At 41.8% G+C, this 16864-nt stretch overlaps 1 protein-coding gene across 1 annotated transcript; it reads left to right on the plus strand.

Moving 5' to 3' along the window:
* The first annotated feature begins 254 nt into the window (after positions 1 to 254).
* On the plus strand, positions 255 to 3215 carry Ccn1 (cellular communication network factor 1). Its single transcript, XM_005334064.4, has 5 exons — positions 255 to 571; positions 888 to 1101; positions 1451 to 1807; positions 1935 to 2143; positions 2257 to 3215. Exons 1-5 carry the CDS (start codon positions 509 to 511, stop codon positions 2557 to 2559), a joined length of 1146 nt encoding a protein of 381 aa, XP_005334121.1. The 5' UTR covers positions 255 to 508; the 3' UTR covers positions 2560 to 3215.
* Positions 3216 to 16864: the final 13649 nt, after the last annotated feature.

Consider the following 16864-nt stretch of genomic DNA (forward strand, 5'->3'; position numbering starts at 1 on the left):
ACCCTTCTATCACCATCACCATCATCACCGCCAAAGGATCCCTCCCAAATGGAAGTCGTTAAGTGGAAAAAACGGATTGTTTTCTTGATGGATTCGAGACCCAAAAAAAAAAAAAAAAAGGTGCAATGGAGCCAGGGGAGGCGCTTGGCAGCGGCCCGCGCCAACCAACATTCCTGAGATGTTTGGGAATTCTGGAACGAGCAGACAGAGCCGACGTCACTGCAACACGCGGCGCCGCCGCTGGCCGGTATAAAAGGCGGGCTCCGGGCGCCTGGGCAGACCGCGAGCGAGAGCGCCCCAGAGCAGCGCCCGCGCCCTCAGTGCCTCCTCCGCAGGAACCTCGAGAGAAGGACGCCCGCAGCCAGACGCTCAGCTCAACGTTTCGGCCCTCGCCTCGTTGCTCACCCGACCTACAACGCAGACCCAGCCGCGCCGGGCCTGTTCACCGTGCACCAGCTCGTTGGAGTCCTTGTCGCCGCGATCGACCCAGCTCCTCCTGCGCGCCACAATGAGCTCCCGCACCGCCAGGGCGCTCGCCGTCGCCGTCACTCTTCTCCATTTGACCAGGCTGGTGAGTTGGATTCTTTTGCCACCGCTTTCCTGTCGGCTGTCCCGTCCCTTTCCCTTGTCCCAGATTGCCCACGTCAGGATAAAGCTAGACTAAAAAGTTTGGAGGCGTTTAAAGGTAGCTGTTTCTTTAAGCCCCTAGAAGACTTTTCGGGGCCTCTTAGTGGGCGCAGCCGCTGGAGTGGCCGGGAGGGCTGGACGGATCAGAGACTTCCAATCGATAGAGTCAGAGACCCCACTTCCCTTCCCTTCCCGGGGCAGCCTGGGCGCTTCTCCTGCTCACCGCAGCGAGGCTCATCTGTTTCTTCTCCTGCTTCCAGGCGCTCTCCACCTGCCCCGCCGCCTGCCAGTGCCCCCTGGAGGTGCCCAAGTGCGCCCCGGGAGTTGGGCTGGTCAGGGACGGCTGTGGCTGCTGCAAGGTCTGCGCCAAGCAGCTCAACGAAGATTGCAGCAAAATGCAGCCCTGCGACCACACCAAGGGGCTGGAATGCAATTTCGGCGCCAGCTCCACCGCTCTGAAGGGGATCTGCAGAGGTAAGATGCTTGTGGTTTGGCCCCTTTAAAAAAAATAATAGTCCCCATAGTCCAGAAGTTTAGTAATTTTGAGACCATGTATGGTGATGCTTTGTTGTTGGTAGCTTGGCAGAAAGGCACATGATTTCAGCAGTCTGGAATGCAATTCAGTGTGTCTGGGCCCAACGAAAAGCGCATACGGAAAAGTGATTCCTGACTAACTTATTGTTCTGGTCTGGAGTCTCGGGGGAATTGTAGGGAACTTTACCATAAATTGAATTTAACGGCAGAAAATATGCATGAGCTTCAGGCCATGGTTGAGAATCTTAGCCTTATCCTCTCTCTCTTTCTCTTTTGATGATCTTTGCAGCTCAGTCAGAGGGCAGACCCTGTGAATATAACTCCAGAATCTATCAGAACGGGGAAAGCTTCCAGCCCAACTGTAAACATCAGTGCACTTGCATTGATGGCGCAGTGGGCTGCATTCCTCTGTGTCCCCAAGAACTGTCTCTCCCCAACTTGGGCTGTCCCAATCCCCGGCTTGTCAAAGTCACCGGACAGTGCTGCGAGGAGTGGGTCTGTGATGAGGATGGTGGCAAGGACCCCATGGATGACCAGGATGATCTCCTCGGCAAGGGACTGGGATTCGATGCTTCGGAGGTGGAGTTAACGAGAAACAATGAATTAATTGCAGTTGGAAAAGGAGGCTTGCTGAAGCGGCTCCCGGGTAAGTAGACTGAGCCCTTAAGATATTGTACTGAAAACACATTCCTAGTCTGAAGTTTTAGGCACTAGTACTTGGATCTTTGTGTGTCAGCATGCCTCTGAGAAATCCATTTTGTTTCTCTCTCTAGTCTTTGGCATGGAACCTCGAATCCTTTACAACCCTTTGCATGGCCAGAAATGTATTGTTCAAACAACTTCATGGTCCCAGTGCTCAAAGACCTGTGGAACTGGTATCTCTACACGAGTTACCAATGACAACCCTGAATGCCGCCTGGTGAAAGAAACCCGGATCTGTGAAGTGCGGCCTTGTGGACAGCCTGTGTACAGCAGCCTGAAAGTAAGTTCCTTCAGTGCCTTGGGGACTGTTCCTGCTGGCAGGGGGGATGAAAACCCTTCTTTCAAGAAAGAGAAATCTTATCCCTGACTTGCCTTTCTGCTTCTTTCTTACAGAAGGGCAAGAAATGCAGCAAGACCAAGAAAGCCCTTGAACCAGTCAGGTATACTTACGCTGGATGTTCGAGTGTGAAGAAGTACCGGCCCAAGTACTGTGGCTCTTGTGTGGACGGCCGATGCTGCACACCTCAGCAGACCAGGACTGTCAAGATGAGGTTCCGCTGCGAAGATGGGGAGACGTTTTCCAAGAACGTCATGATGATCCAGTCCTGCAAATGCAACTACAACTGCCCACATGCCAATGAGGCAGCCTTTCCCTTCTACAGGCTGTTCAATGACATTCACAAATTTAGGGACTAAATGCTACTGGGGTTTCCAGTGCCAGGGTGGACAAAAGAGGGATTGGAGTGTAAGAATCACGGAGACATGGGTGGGGGCGGTGTGGGTGAAGGGACTCTTGTAGAAGGGATGCCTTGCTCGTTCTTGAGTAGCATTGAGGTATTTCGAAACTGCCAAGGGGGCTGGTTCAGATGGACACTAATGCAGCCGCGATTGGAGATTACTTTGCTTCATAGTATTGGAGCACATCTTACTGCTTCATTTTGGAGCTTGTGGTGTTGATGACGTTCTGTTTTCTGTTTGTAAATTATTTGCTAAGCGTATTTTTCTCTAGGCTTCCCCCCCCCCCTTTGGGTTCTACAGTTGTAATAGAGATAATAAGATGGGTTGGGCAGTGAAAGCCTTCGTTTGTCCTTTGGAAGAAGTAAATGGGAGGGCCTTCCCTCCCTTCCTGAGGGGGACACTCTATGAGTGTCCGTTAGAGGCAGCTACCTGCACTCGAAACTGCAAACAGAAATCAGGTGTTTTAAGACTGAATGTTTTTATTTATCAAAATGTAGCTTTGGGGGGGAGGGGAAATGTAATACTGGAATAATTTGTAAATGATTTTAATTTTATATTCAGTGAAAAGAAATTATTTATGGAATTAATCATTTAATAAAGAAATATTTACCTAATTGAGTGTATGCTGTTAAATATTTTTATAAACCATCTCGAGTTATTGGGAGCAATCCAGCTGATGTATTCAGTCTTCAAACAGGATTTATTGAGTGCCTACTGTATGTCAGGAGCTATTTTAGGTACTTTATTGGGATATGGCAATGAATTAGACTATGAAAGAAAATAGGACAATGATTGTCTTTGAAAATCTTTTGAGAAATATCTTTGCATATAAAGTAATCTGTTTGGAAAAATCTGTATTGAACCGTAGGCTTGTATGAAGCATAAGAGGAAATCTGAAGCTAAATTTGTGATTTTTAAAAAATGCTTTATTTTCATAAGAATTCAAAGCCTAAGGATCTCCATCATTCTATGAGATAGGTGTGGTAAAATTTATCATTTTAGTCATCAGGTTATTGTACATGTCAATTCAAAAGAGGCAAGAGAAACCCTTTAAATGAAAACAGCTCATAACGTGAGCTACCCACATGTAAATTCATGAGCAAGACAAAGTGTGACTGAATAGTGTATTATAACAGGTCACTTGTTTGTAACTTTGTATTTTCCCAGTATGGTTCTTCAAAATTAGGACAGCTACTTTAAGGTTCACCCTTGGCTGATATCAGAGAGAAAAAAATTGGAATCTATAGTAGGAGTCAGTTTGTTTTCAATAAATAAGTTTGAAGCAATGGCTTGTGTTAATCCTAATAAGCCAGTGATTAGGCAAACATGCTGTTAAATGCAAAGGAATGCAAGGAATTTCAAGTGCTTTTCCAATAGCTGAAGACTAAGCTACCCATCCCCCTTTCCTTTTTATAATATACATTATATTGATGGGGGAGGGAGTAGTTAGGTAGACTTGGCTTATCCAAAAGGTCAAAGGCTAGACACAGAGCATTCCTAAGAGAAAAGGACCTGAATCATGGGTCTAGGGGAGGTGGAGAGGACTGCATCAATGTTTGTGAAAATGTTGGTAGCCTGTGTTAGAAAAATCCACATCTTCAGAAAGCTCTGACAATAAACCTTTTATAGGGAGAACTTTTCCTTTCATCGTCAGTCTTGGCTCCTGTTCAAATCCATAGTGAAATATTTCAGTCTGCACTTGGTTAAGAGAGTACTTGAATTTTTAGGCCTAAGAGAAAGTGCTTTAAGTGGGGGTTGGGAAAGAGACAGCTCCTGGGATTCTAAAAGGGACTTTCAAAATAATTAATATTGATGATTTAATGAAGACCAACAGAAAAACACTGTTGAAGCAACTGTTTTAAAACCCTTATGAGATGCATAAAGGTTAATGTAAATGTGCTAGAAAAATCTATGGTCAAAATGCTGATTTTGACATGTTCTGCCTGAAATATTACAACTTGTGCCTACTGAATAGTCAGTTTTTCTTGCCTGAGGCATTCTAATTTTAAGGTATTTGGGATTTAAACACCACCTGGCCCAGTCTTGGATGCAGTTAAACTTGTCAGTGCAATATAACATGTGAAACATAATAAAGGTGTGAGGTTTTAGTGGTGCAATCTTGTTGAACAGACAGCGAAATCCACGGGCAAGATTTACACATTCCCAGGCACCAATCCCAAGGTATTGCCTTCCAACACTAAAGCCAACAAATTGCTTCTTATGCAGGGATCAAGGAGCAATATTTTATAGATCCTTTAAGTGTGTGGGGAGGTAATACCTGTTCAAATAAGCCCAAATGTGAAACAAAACCTATATGGGAAAACATTGGTCTTTGGGCCATTAATCTCATCCCAGTAAATAGAAAGAGGGTGGCACAAATGCCAATTACAATCAGAGTGCTCAATTTATTAAAAAAAAATGAATAGAAGCAAATTATTTTATTTGGCTAAATACTGAAGAAATTAAAAGTAGTTGAAATGAAATTTCAATGTTTACCCATGTGTGAAGTAGAGCTCTGCCCACTTTAACTATTGAGAAAATAAAAATAAAAATCATGCATCCATATATATAAAATAGAAGTTGCGTGTACAAACATTGGCTGTAATATACTCATAACCCCCCTTCCCCCATCATGTACAGTAAAGACCATTTGTTTTTCTTACTTTCTAATCCAAAAGATTTTGGTCATCATGAACTGTTATTTTGGTACAGATGTAAGAACAGAGAGTTATAGAGTGACAGAATCTTAGGCCATTTGTGAATTTTAAGAAATATTCTGTGACACATTTAGCCACATAGGAAGTGGTCTCACTGTAAGGATGTTTCACATGAACATTATGTACTGTCTGTTCCTCAGAGAGAAGCAACTGAGTAAAATTAGCAAAGCATATTTTAGAATTATTTTTCCAGTAGTGGAAACAGATTCGATTTGTTCACCACCTCTTCTAATAGCCTCTGGCACTATTTAAAAGTCCCTTGAGCAAAAGCAAGTGCTCAGTATGACCAAAGAACAGAACAAAGCTGTGTTCTGGGCAGAATAGCAGGTGATGCGGTGGAAAGAATCCCATAGTGGAATCAGGATTCCTGTCTTTTAGCACCAGCTCTACCAATAATTCACTGGGTAAATCTGGGCAAGTTTCTGGGTAATTCTGTCATATAATAATGTGGGAAAAGAGCTCCCAGCAATATTGTTTCCCCAAAAATGCTCCTTTTCCACATATACTCTTTGGTGCATTCCTTAAGAATTGTCTACTCAAGTAACCAAATATGTGAAGTAAAAACCACCCAGATCTTTCTGTGGTCAAATACACTCATTTCCATGAAGCCTTTGAAAATATAATGTTGCTAGACCCTCTTTATCCTCTGAAGCACACTTAAATACAGGACATGGCAAGCCCTGGCCTCCATAGTCTATACTTTGACCTCATCGCATACCTCTGATATCCAGGCTTCATCAATTCCTTGCCCTAACAACCAATGCTTTAAAACAAAACACATTTTTGAAGCATGAGAATCATGTATATGTCCTATGAATAGATCAGATATATTTGTGACTTACTTTTGTTGGTGGTGGGTAACACTCATCATGTAATCTTACACGGTGCAGTTCAATTGACAAACACTCAGATGCATTTGTTAAGTGCTTTACAGTTCCCATATGTCCTGTCATATATTCTTTGGAATCCATACCTTTTTCTTCTCTAGTGCAAACATCCAAATCTAAGTGGCCATCAGTTCTTACCTGAATTACTGGAGTAGCCCTCCACTTGTGAAATATTGTATTTTCCAAAGATGGCTTCACAGTATCTCTCTCCCTACTCTGTCTTTCCGTAATGTGACCCTGTTCCTCATGAGTAGATGAGGTCTATTTCTGCACTCATTTTAATCTGGTTGATCTCTTTGATGACTTTGACCAATGAGCATGAAGGAAATAATTAATGTAATGTGGGGTCAGTTCCAGGTAGAATACTGGGTAGGATTCCTTTCCCTTAGAAATGAGTTTTCATGTAAGAAGTAGAACTTCCTTGAGACAAGCAGACTGTGAGAAGCCAGATGAATAGGGCCTAGAAAATGAGTTGCCACATGAAAGAAGAGAAAAGTCCAGAAACACAAGGGCATCACACCTGTGCAAGAAGAAACCATCTTGGAAATGGATCCTCCAGCCTCTGTCACCCCAACTGATGTCTCATGAATCAGAGATAAACTGCTCAGTTGAATCCTTCTCACAGTTCCTGACCCACAAAGCAGTGAGAAAATATAGTAACTTAAAGGTAGTAAGTTATAGATGTGGCTATACAGAAAAAGATAACAAAAACATTGTTGCTTTCTATCATTACCCTCCAATAATCAATTCTCCTTATGGGAGCCAGAATGACTCTTTAAAAATGTAAATCAGAATATGTCAATCCTTGGCTTAAAGGCTCCAGTGGCTTCCCATTGCCCTTGTAATAAGGTCTAGCTTCTTACTTGGCATCCAGGTCCTGGACCCTGTCCACCTGTCACTATTCACCCTCACTCCCTATGCTTCCAAAGGCCTTTGCCTCTTCATTGATAAAAAAAAAAAAATTAAACAAAAGATACTTCAGGCCTTTTGTACTAACTGTTCTGATTCAAATATCCCTCCTCCTGATCTGGACTTCTTGTCTTTCAGGTCTCAGCATAAATGTTACCTGCTATTAAAACTTTCCATCACCACCCAGTCTAATGTAGTTCATTCCATCATGAAGTTTTATTTTTATCATAGGACATAGCTCTACCTCATATGTTCTTGTTTGTTTACTATGTTTTTCCCTTAAAGAACAACCTGTATGAGAGCTGACATTTTTGTCTATCTTTTGCACCACCATCAAAACATCACTTGACATTGTGCCTGAAATAAAATAGATGCTCACAAATGGGTTAAGGAACTGTACAGACACTTCTCAGAAGAAGATATACAATCAATCAACAAATATTTGAAAAAATGTTCAACTTCTCAATTAATTAGAGAAACGCAAATCAAAACTTCTCTAAGATTTCATCTCACTCCAATCAGAATGACAGCTATTAAGAACACAAACAACGATAAGTGTTGGTGAGGATGTGGGGAGAAAGGCACACTCATACACTGCTGGTGGAACTGCAAATTGGTACAGCCAATATGGAAAGCAGTATGGAGATTCCTTGGAAATCTGAGAATGAAACCACCATTTGACCCAGCTATCCCACTCCTTGGTCTATACCCAAAGGACTTAAAAACATCATACTACAGGACACAGCCACATCAAAGTTTATAGCAGCACAATTCACAATCACTAAACTGTGGAACCAACCTAGATGCCCTTGAGTAGATAAATGGATAAAGAAAATGTGATATATATACAGAATGAAATATTACTCAGCAATAAAAGAGAATAAAATCATGGCATTTGCAGATAAATGGATGGAGTTAAAGAATATAATTGTAAGTGAAGTTAGCCAATACCAAAAAACCAAATGCTAAATGTTTTCTCTGATATAAGGAGGCTGATTCATAGTAGGGTTGGGAGGGGGAGCATGGGAGGAATAGATGAACTCTAGATAGGACAAAGGGGTGGAAGGGGAAGGGAGGGGGCCTGGGGGTAAAAAAGATGGTGGAATGAGATGGACATCATTACCCTAAGTACATATATGAAGACACAAATGGTGTGATTAAACTTCATGTACAACCAGAAGTATGAAAAATTGTGTTCTATATGTGTAATAAGCATTACAATGCATTCTGCTGTCATATAACCGATTAGAATAAGAAATGGTTTTTTAACAAAATTTTAAAAACTACTCTAAGGTTTCATCTCACTCCAGTCAGAATAGCAATTATCAAGAATACAAGCAATAATAAGTGTTGGTGAGGATGTAGAAAAAAAGGTACACTTAAACGTTGCTGGTGGCACTGCAAATTGGTACAACCACTCTGGAAAGCAATTTGGAGATTCCTTAGAAAACTTGGAATGGAACCACCATTTGACCCAGCTATCCCACTCCTCGATCTATACCCAAAGGACTTAAAATCAGGATATTTTAGTGACACAGCCACAGCAATGTTCATAGCAACTCAATACACAATAGCTAAACTATAAACCTACTTAGATGCTCTTCAACAGATGAATGGATAAAGGAACTGTGGTATACATACACAATGGAATATTACTCAGCATTAAAAGAGAAAAAAATTATGGCATTTGCAGGTAAATGGATGAAGTTGGAAAATATCATGCTAAGCAAAGTAAGCCAATCCCCAAAAAACCAAAGGCTTGATATTCTCTCTGATAAGTGGATGCTGATCCATAATGGGGGGGATTGTGGGGGAGAATGGAAGAACTTTAATTGGGCTAAGGAGACGGGGGATGGGAGAGGGAATGGGGGTAGAAAACATGGTGGAATTAGATGAACATCATTACTCTAGGTACATGCATAACTACATGTGTGGTGTGACTCTACATTGTGTACACCAGCAAAATGAAAAGTTGTGCTCCATGTGTGTACAATGAATCAAAATGCATTCTGCTTTCATGTATAACTAATTAGAACAAGTAAAAAAATAAAAAAGATGCTCATTAATTTATAGAATTAATGTTGTCTTAAGCTGAAGTTAAATTACAAGTTGTCATCCTCCCACTGGCAAAGTCTTTTTCACTTTACCCTGGACTTTGCCCTAGTCAACTGTTAGCCATCTTTCTTTCTTGCATTCATACATTCAGTCAATAGACACTTGCCTGGCATCACTATGTTCCAGACACAGTACTGTGTTGTCGTTGACAAGAAAGCAGGGATCTTGTACTTTGTAGGAAGGGAGACACACATGTAAACAAAAATGAGCTCATATTAGATTCAGCTACAACTAAGAGAAAACCCAAGAACCAATAGCTTCAGCAGCATACAAATTCATTTCTCCCTCATGTGAAAATCCAGGTAGACATTGCAGAGCTAATTTGGTACTCCAAGGTTAAAGAGACTAAAATTCCTGCTATCTTTTTTTATTTTTTAATTTTATTTTTTGGAGCTGGAAATTGAAACCAGCGGTGCTTTACCATTGAGGCATATCCACAGCCCTTTTTATTTTGAGACAGGGTTGCTTAGAACCTTGCTAAGCTTCTGAGGCTGACCACAAATTTCCAATTCTCTTGCCTCAGCTTCCTGAGCCCCTGGGATTACACGTGTGCACCATCACACCAAGAGTTTCTGCTATCTTATTGTTTCATTCCTGGCCTGGGTTCCCTAGTTCACCTCATGGCACATGCTAGGAAACATGGTTTTTATTCCAGGCTGACAAGCATTAACCAAAAGTCAGAGATAGGAGAATAGAGAGTGGGTGACAACTGGTAGTCTGTACCATGTAGCCAAAAAATATGCTGTATCAAGCATAATGAGGGACAGAAGAAGGTACAGGAGACTTGCTTAGGGCTGGGACCAAGGAGAGCATCCTGAAGGACTTGTCACCTCAAATGTTTGTAAAGATAAATAGGTTGGAAACTATTTAAAAGCTTTTGTGTTTAAGGTAAAAATTTCTGAAATAACCAGAGACACCTTCCCCATTTCCATTAGAGAAGTCCTCTGAAGAGTTTTGGAGAAGGCCTTCTCCCATTCTACATGGACACAGGAGGGAGTCCATCACTCCACAGAGCCTGAGACAGATGAAGAATGCACCTTCCTTGGCCCTTCATGCAAATCTCCATTGTGACAATATTATGGCCACACTGGGATTTAATGCCTATTTCTCTACGAAGTCTAAACTCCCTCAAGAGTGATACCAACCAAGACTGGATTTGAAAGGAATTTGAGAGCTACCTTTTGGCATCTCCTGAGCTTCACTGGAGAAGAGAGAGCATTCTACATTGCCTTCCAACAGAGGTCCAAACTGGTGGCTCAGGTGAAATGTGTTAAATAAACATGTTTGTTCAGCTTGTACGTGGTTTATAGAAATTGGATTGGTTGCCAATATTTGAAAACTGGGAGGTGAAAAAAAAAAGTCAAACTCTCACTTCTTCTTGAAAAATTCATACACTAGGGCAATAATTGACTAGTTTCTACATGCCAATTTCTACATGGTGGGAGCTGAGTTGTCCGCTTTCACCTTCAAAGCAAAGGCTCTGCAATTCACTAGAATGGAGAATGATGAAGAACTCGTGTGTGTGTGTGTGTGTGTGTGTGTGTGTGTGTGTGTGTGTTTGAAGATGTTGAAGGGTAGGAAGAGTTGTTCTTTTAAAATCCAAGTTGTTTCTAAAAAGGGACAACCTAGAAAATCCCTTTTACTATGAAAGTGCTTAGAAAATAATTTGAGGCATGAAAATGTTTTTCTAAACCCAGGTAGGAATAGAGGTCACTTCAAATCTCCATGCTGCTGAAAACATTCCCCCATCCCCCAGTTTCTTTCCAGTCTATGTATTTTTGTGGAGACATGAACCTATTCCATTTATATTACCATGTCACATCTTCCAACTGACACCGGATAAGTTAATCAAAGACACATGCTGCATCCTGAACCTGCACTGAATTTAACCACCTATTTTTATAGTAACCAAGGAGAGTTCCCAGGAGAATTGCTACAGATAGCCAAGGAGTTTGGATATAGATTTTTTTTTAACAAATCTAAGTCCTTTCTTTAAATAAATAATACTCATTTTTTTCAGAGGCATCATCAACTCCCAAGAGTTGGAGGACTTGCCTAAGTAGATACAGTTAGCCAGTAACAGAGTGGAAGGTGAAATCTCAGAGGACTTATTCTCTGAGAGTAATCCCTGATAGAAGAAGCATCTAGGGCCCAGGATGGTACTTGAGCTAAAGGGAGGTCTGGCCATGAGACAGGTCTTAGTGTCTACCTGGCTCCAGAGAAGACTTCTGCTAATGGAATATTAGAGGTGAGTCAGCTTCTTCAGTATCCCATTCTAAGGGTGACACATTTCCCCAGCAAATGGAGAATGATTCAACATGGTAAAAACTTGCATCATCTATTAAGATGATTTGCTAGTTAAAATAAAGGAGCTTATCTATGGTAGAAGTTTAAGTTCTGGGTACATGGGCAAACTTTCTGAAAGGTCTCTCCTATATTCCAAAATTACTTTGTACTTGGAAAGGAGCCCATGTCTTTAGCTGACCTTTTGCATTTAAGATGATACTTGGCCATTTAAAATGTCTCTTGGGGCTGGGGTTATAGTTCAGTGGTAGAGCGCTTGCCTAGCATGTGTGAGGTACTGGGTTCCATCCTCAGCACCACATAAAAATAAATAAATAAATAAATAAACATTGTGTCCATTCGCAACTAAACAATTTTTTTAAAAAATAAAAAACATTGGGAAAAGATAGGTTGAAATTTAAAAAATAAATAAAATGTTTCTTAATGTTTGAGTTTTCTCATTGCTCATTGTTCATTGTTGCTTTGCCTTTGAAAAGGAAAGCATACTTATACAAATTTTTACAAAAAACATAGAATGTTAAAAAAAAAAAATGAAGATCCCAAGCCAGGTGTGGTAGCCTGCACTTATAATCCCAGCTACTTGAGAAGATCGCAAATTTGAGGATAGCCTGGGCAACTTAGTAAGAAAAGGGCTAGTGATACAGCTCAGTGGCAGAGTTTAATCCCCAGTACAGCAAAAACAAACAGGGAAACAACCAAAACAAATGAAGACGATCCCTAGTAAACACTTTCCCCTCCTCTGCACATTCACACAAGCACAGAGAGCCACTGTTAAGTGTATAGTGTACATTCTTAAAGGTTTTGGGTTGTGAATAACCTGGCTTTTATTAATTAAAAAAAAATTGGACTATAGAATTGTAATGGTTTGAATGTGAGGTGTCCCCCAAAAGCTCACGTGTGAGACAATGCAAGAAGGTTTGGAGGAGAAATGACTGTGTTATAGCCTTAACCTAATCAGTGAATTAATCCCTGATGAGATGAATTGAGTGGTAACTGGTAGCAGGCAGGAAGTGGTTCCTTGAGGGGTGTGGCTATGGGGTATATATTTGTATATGGCAAGTGTATATTTCTCTCTGCTTCCTGATCCTCATGTGAGCCACTTCCCTCTGCCACACTATTCTACCATGATGTTCAGCCTCACCTCAAGACCTGAGGAATGGAGCTGGCCTTCTATGGATTAAGACCTCTGAAACTGTGAGCCCTCAAATAAACTTTTCCTCTTCCACATTGTTCTGGTTGGGTCCTTTTAGTCACAGCAGCAAAAAAAAAAAAGCTAACTAAAACAAGAGTTTTAAGTTTACTGTATCTTGGAAGTAATTTAATGTTGACTCATGTAGTTCTCCCTCAGTGTTTGTGATAGTTTCAAAGATTTTCATTCTATTATTAATGTGCCAAAATTTGCTTAAATACTTAGTGTGTCTGACACTGTTAGATGCCCACTGACAGCCAATGTCCCATTTCCTTGAGTTCTTGCTAGCAGGACCCCAATTTTGTTTGGATAATGTCTTTCCCAAGCATCCAGGGAAGGCAATACCATCTCCACCTGCACCCCAAGAATTGCAATAGGGCTGGCTTAGTTCACCAGGATCCTGGTCTCATTTCCCTGTCAATGACTGGTCGTGAGTTAATCTTGATCAATGATACTGAAGGAGAAATCTGGGAGAGGGAGGGGAAGTTCCCAAGAAAGGTTATACATGATAAGAAAAAGAAGACACCAGGAGAGGAAATATCTTTCTTCTTTCCTGGACATGGTCCAAGGAAGGAGGTTTCACTGACACTCTGAGGATCGTGGAGGAGGAAGGAGAAAAGCCTCTGGATCTCTGAAGAGACCTGAGCTGCTGAATCACCCAGCTGTCTTATTGGGTGTGATTATAAACCCCTGTTATGTAAGCTATTTTTCTTAGGCTGTTTGTTACTTGCAGCTAAAACCATCCTCAATGATACATTTGGCTCTTTTTGATGCCTATGGACTTTATAAATAACATAGTAATGGCCACTTGCAAAGGAGAAAAACTTACTTTTAGATGTGAGTGAATGGACCGACAAACAAATATTTGGCAGGAACATAATTCTTTCATTCATTTTCCTAACATTTACTAAGTATATACATGACAGGCTATAGGTCTACCAGACATGGTTGACAAACAAAGAAATAATAAGAGGGGGCTGGGGATGTGGCTCACGCGGTAGCGCGCTCGCCTGGCATGCGTGCGGCCTGGGTTCGATCCTCAGCACCACATACCAACAAAGATGTTGTGTCCGCCGAAAACTAAAAAATAAATATTAAAAATCTCTCTCTCTCTCTCTCTCTCTCTCTCTCTCTCTCTCTCTCTCTCTCTCACTCATTCTTTCTTAAAAAAAAAAAAAAGAAATAATAAGATATGGTCCCTGGCAACATGGATGTCAGAGGTAGCAGTGTATTCAAATAATCCTGATGTGTAGTAACAGTGCCAGAGTACCTAGAGAAATGAGAGGATAGAGGGTGGCCAGAGAAAGCTTCACAGAGAACAAAACATCTGAGCTGAGTTTTGAAGGATAAATAGGAGTTTGCCATTTAGTGACACCTACCAAACTGGAAAATGCTATGGTATTTGAAGCCTAGGAGTAATCTCAAAGTCAGCAAATTTATAGCCTTGGGTTAGACCTGGATAGTAACACCATTTTTTTGCATCTTAGTTTTTATAGCCATCAAGAATAAAAACAGCCCTCAGCAGGGACCTAGGGAACATGTGCCTTGATGATGGGGACAGGCTACCTTTGGAAATCCCCCATTACAATAGTGAGAGTTTCGAACTCAATAAGGTGAGTTAGCACTGGCTCTACCAGCCGTGAGCTGGGTGTTTGAACAAGCCCGTACACCACAGCAGCAGGAGACAGGAACAGCCTGCTGCCCCTACAACAGCCTCAACATGACAATTTGGTCTCAGGCTGACAGGACCCAGCCTAGGCCTGAGCCACTGTGTGTGACCTGATGCAGCCCCAGTGACTGCTTGGACCCATCAGCAAAGGCAAAGAGCCCAGGGAGAAGAGGCCTGGATGACTTAGTTTCTGCCACCTGACGCTCTTGTGTTTGTGCCATGAGTCAGATTCCTGCAGGTGGCCAGCCCCTTAATAGCTTCCGGTTCCTCCCAGAATATTGCTTGTGCTTACCACTAGCTGCACTCAGCTTTCTTGATGTGCTAAAGCCTGCACTAATGTAACATATAAACAAAAGGCCTTAGGGACAGCTCCATACTGGATCTTTAAACCTCATCTGTTCCTACAGGTACAACAGAACTATCATGGTAGCATTCAGGATCCAAGTCAAGAGAAGGCACAGCTGCACAGCAACTGTCTTTATGTTCTGTATGGGCAAGAATAATAAAGTAATTCACAGTTTTTATGTGCTAGTAATAACTGAATTCAAGGATTTGGATTATATTATTCTGCCAATACTCATGTTCTAAAACACTCCAGGTGTCTGATACACTCTTAAGAACATACCTCATCTTCAGACTCTGCCCGGAAGCTGCACTTTCTTCTTTATGCTCTCGTAAGTTAGAAGCCAGGTCCCTTGGCATGCTATGTAAACACAGCCATTTAAATAACTAGGACATGGCATTGGTTCAGCACCAGCAACAGAAGTCACTGCTGTTTTGGGTGAGGAATGGGGACGCCAAAAAAAGAAAGTGAAGAAATCCCCTGTAACATTAGATAGATGGTAAGAATTTTTCTGGATTTTGGCCAAGAAGCCAAGATTAGCAGTCACATTGAATTTTTTGTAATAAAATTTTTGACCTAGTCACAGAATTATTCACTTACATATAACCATATGTCTAAATATGCACACACAGGCACACGCGCGCGCGCGCACACACATACACAGTTGCTTATTCCTGTTATAGGTTAAATGTTACAAGAGGGCCTGGGAGGCACAGATAACCAAGGACTTGTAATCAAGGAATCAGAGAACCAACACCAATTTCATCATGTCTAGCCCCACCTGCTGCTTTGTTCCTCTGGCTTCCTTATGGCCTATATAAATAGGAATCAAGAACAGAACACCACTACTTCCTGCTCTCAGAGAGGAACTGTGAGGCCACTTCCCTGGATAACTGTGGAAAGGAACTTAATTTTAAGCTTCTGACTGTCCTCTCTGAAAAAGGAAACCCATGAAGTATGTTTGAAGAGAAGGTCAATTTTAACTTCAAAACTTCAAATCCCACTTGGACTCCTATATCATTAACCATTGCTTAGCATTTTCATATACCCTATTCATGTGGAAGACATGAAATGCCCTCCGCAGTAAGATGGATTCTGATTTCAGATCTGTTAAAGAACCAGAAAAAACCCCCCAAACTGTGTAGAATCAATGAAATCTAGGAGTTTGTGTGTCCTATTCTGTGCATTCCTAGAGGGTAGGGAATACATCTTTTTCAGTCTCCTTTACTTTGCTAGGCCTAGCGCAGTATCATGCATATAGATAGTACACAGTAAACAAATGAATGAACGAATAACTCAGTGAATAGATGATACAAATCCTATGTTCTCCCTACAGGTAAGTGCAAAATGAGCAATCAATCAGCTCATTAAGTATCCATGGGAAGGTCCAGATTGGACCCTACGCTTCTTATCTACTGAACACAGAACATCAGAAAGAGCCAAGCTCTTGGAGTCTAGACTGGGTTAAGGTGTATGGGGAGAAAGCTTTCCCATCATGGCTCCTCCAGCACTTAGAGTAGTTCAAGGCTCACTTACCTTAAGGCCTGGACAACAAGCTACAGCCAGACACGCTGCTATGCCTGGATCCCTGGGGCCCTATTTATGTTTCTCTTGAAAACCAGTGTGTAATATCAAACTCCTGAAAATAAAATCACAGGTTCAGTGGACATTGGGAGCTGGTTTGTAGAGACAGCGGCTGGCAAGCTCTTTGGTAAAGTCACTGACCACCCCAGATCTATTTCATAACTCTGGGTTTGTATATCCTGTTCCCTTAGAGCAAGGCACACCCTCATATTGAGTTTCCTCACAGTAGAGGCTTTGTGCTAAGTCAGTGGCTTGAAGGGTTTTTGCCGTGACTGGCCCCTCTCCCTTGAGGGTCTCTAGTCTGCTCAGCTCCCAGTTAGACCAAACCCCTTCCTCCAGGTGTTCAGGTTCCTCTGTTATAGAAGGAACCAATGGCATCCTCATTTTGCTTTGTTTCATTTCCTTTAGAATGAAGTTATCCCTAACAAGAGCTGTATTCCAACTTTTGTGAGATGGCCCAGAGAGACAGTGTATGTGTGTGCACTGCCCAGAGCTGAGCAAAGTGAGTATGTTGCATGCATGCAGAGGGGGAGGGAGCATACTTCC

This window comes from Ictidomys tridecemlineatus, chromosome 11 (assembly GCF_052094955.1).
Source record: "Ictidomys tridecemlineatus isolate mIctTri1 chromosome 11, mIctTri1.hap1, whole genome shotgun sequence".
Lineage (NCBI taxonomy): Eukaryota > Metazoa > Chordata > Mammalia > Rodentia > Sciuridae > Ictidomys > Ictidomys tridecemlineatus.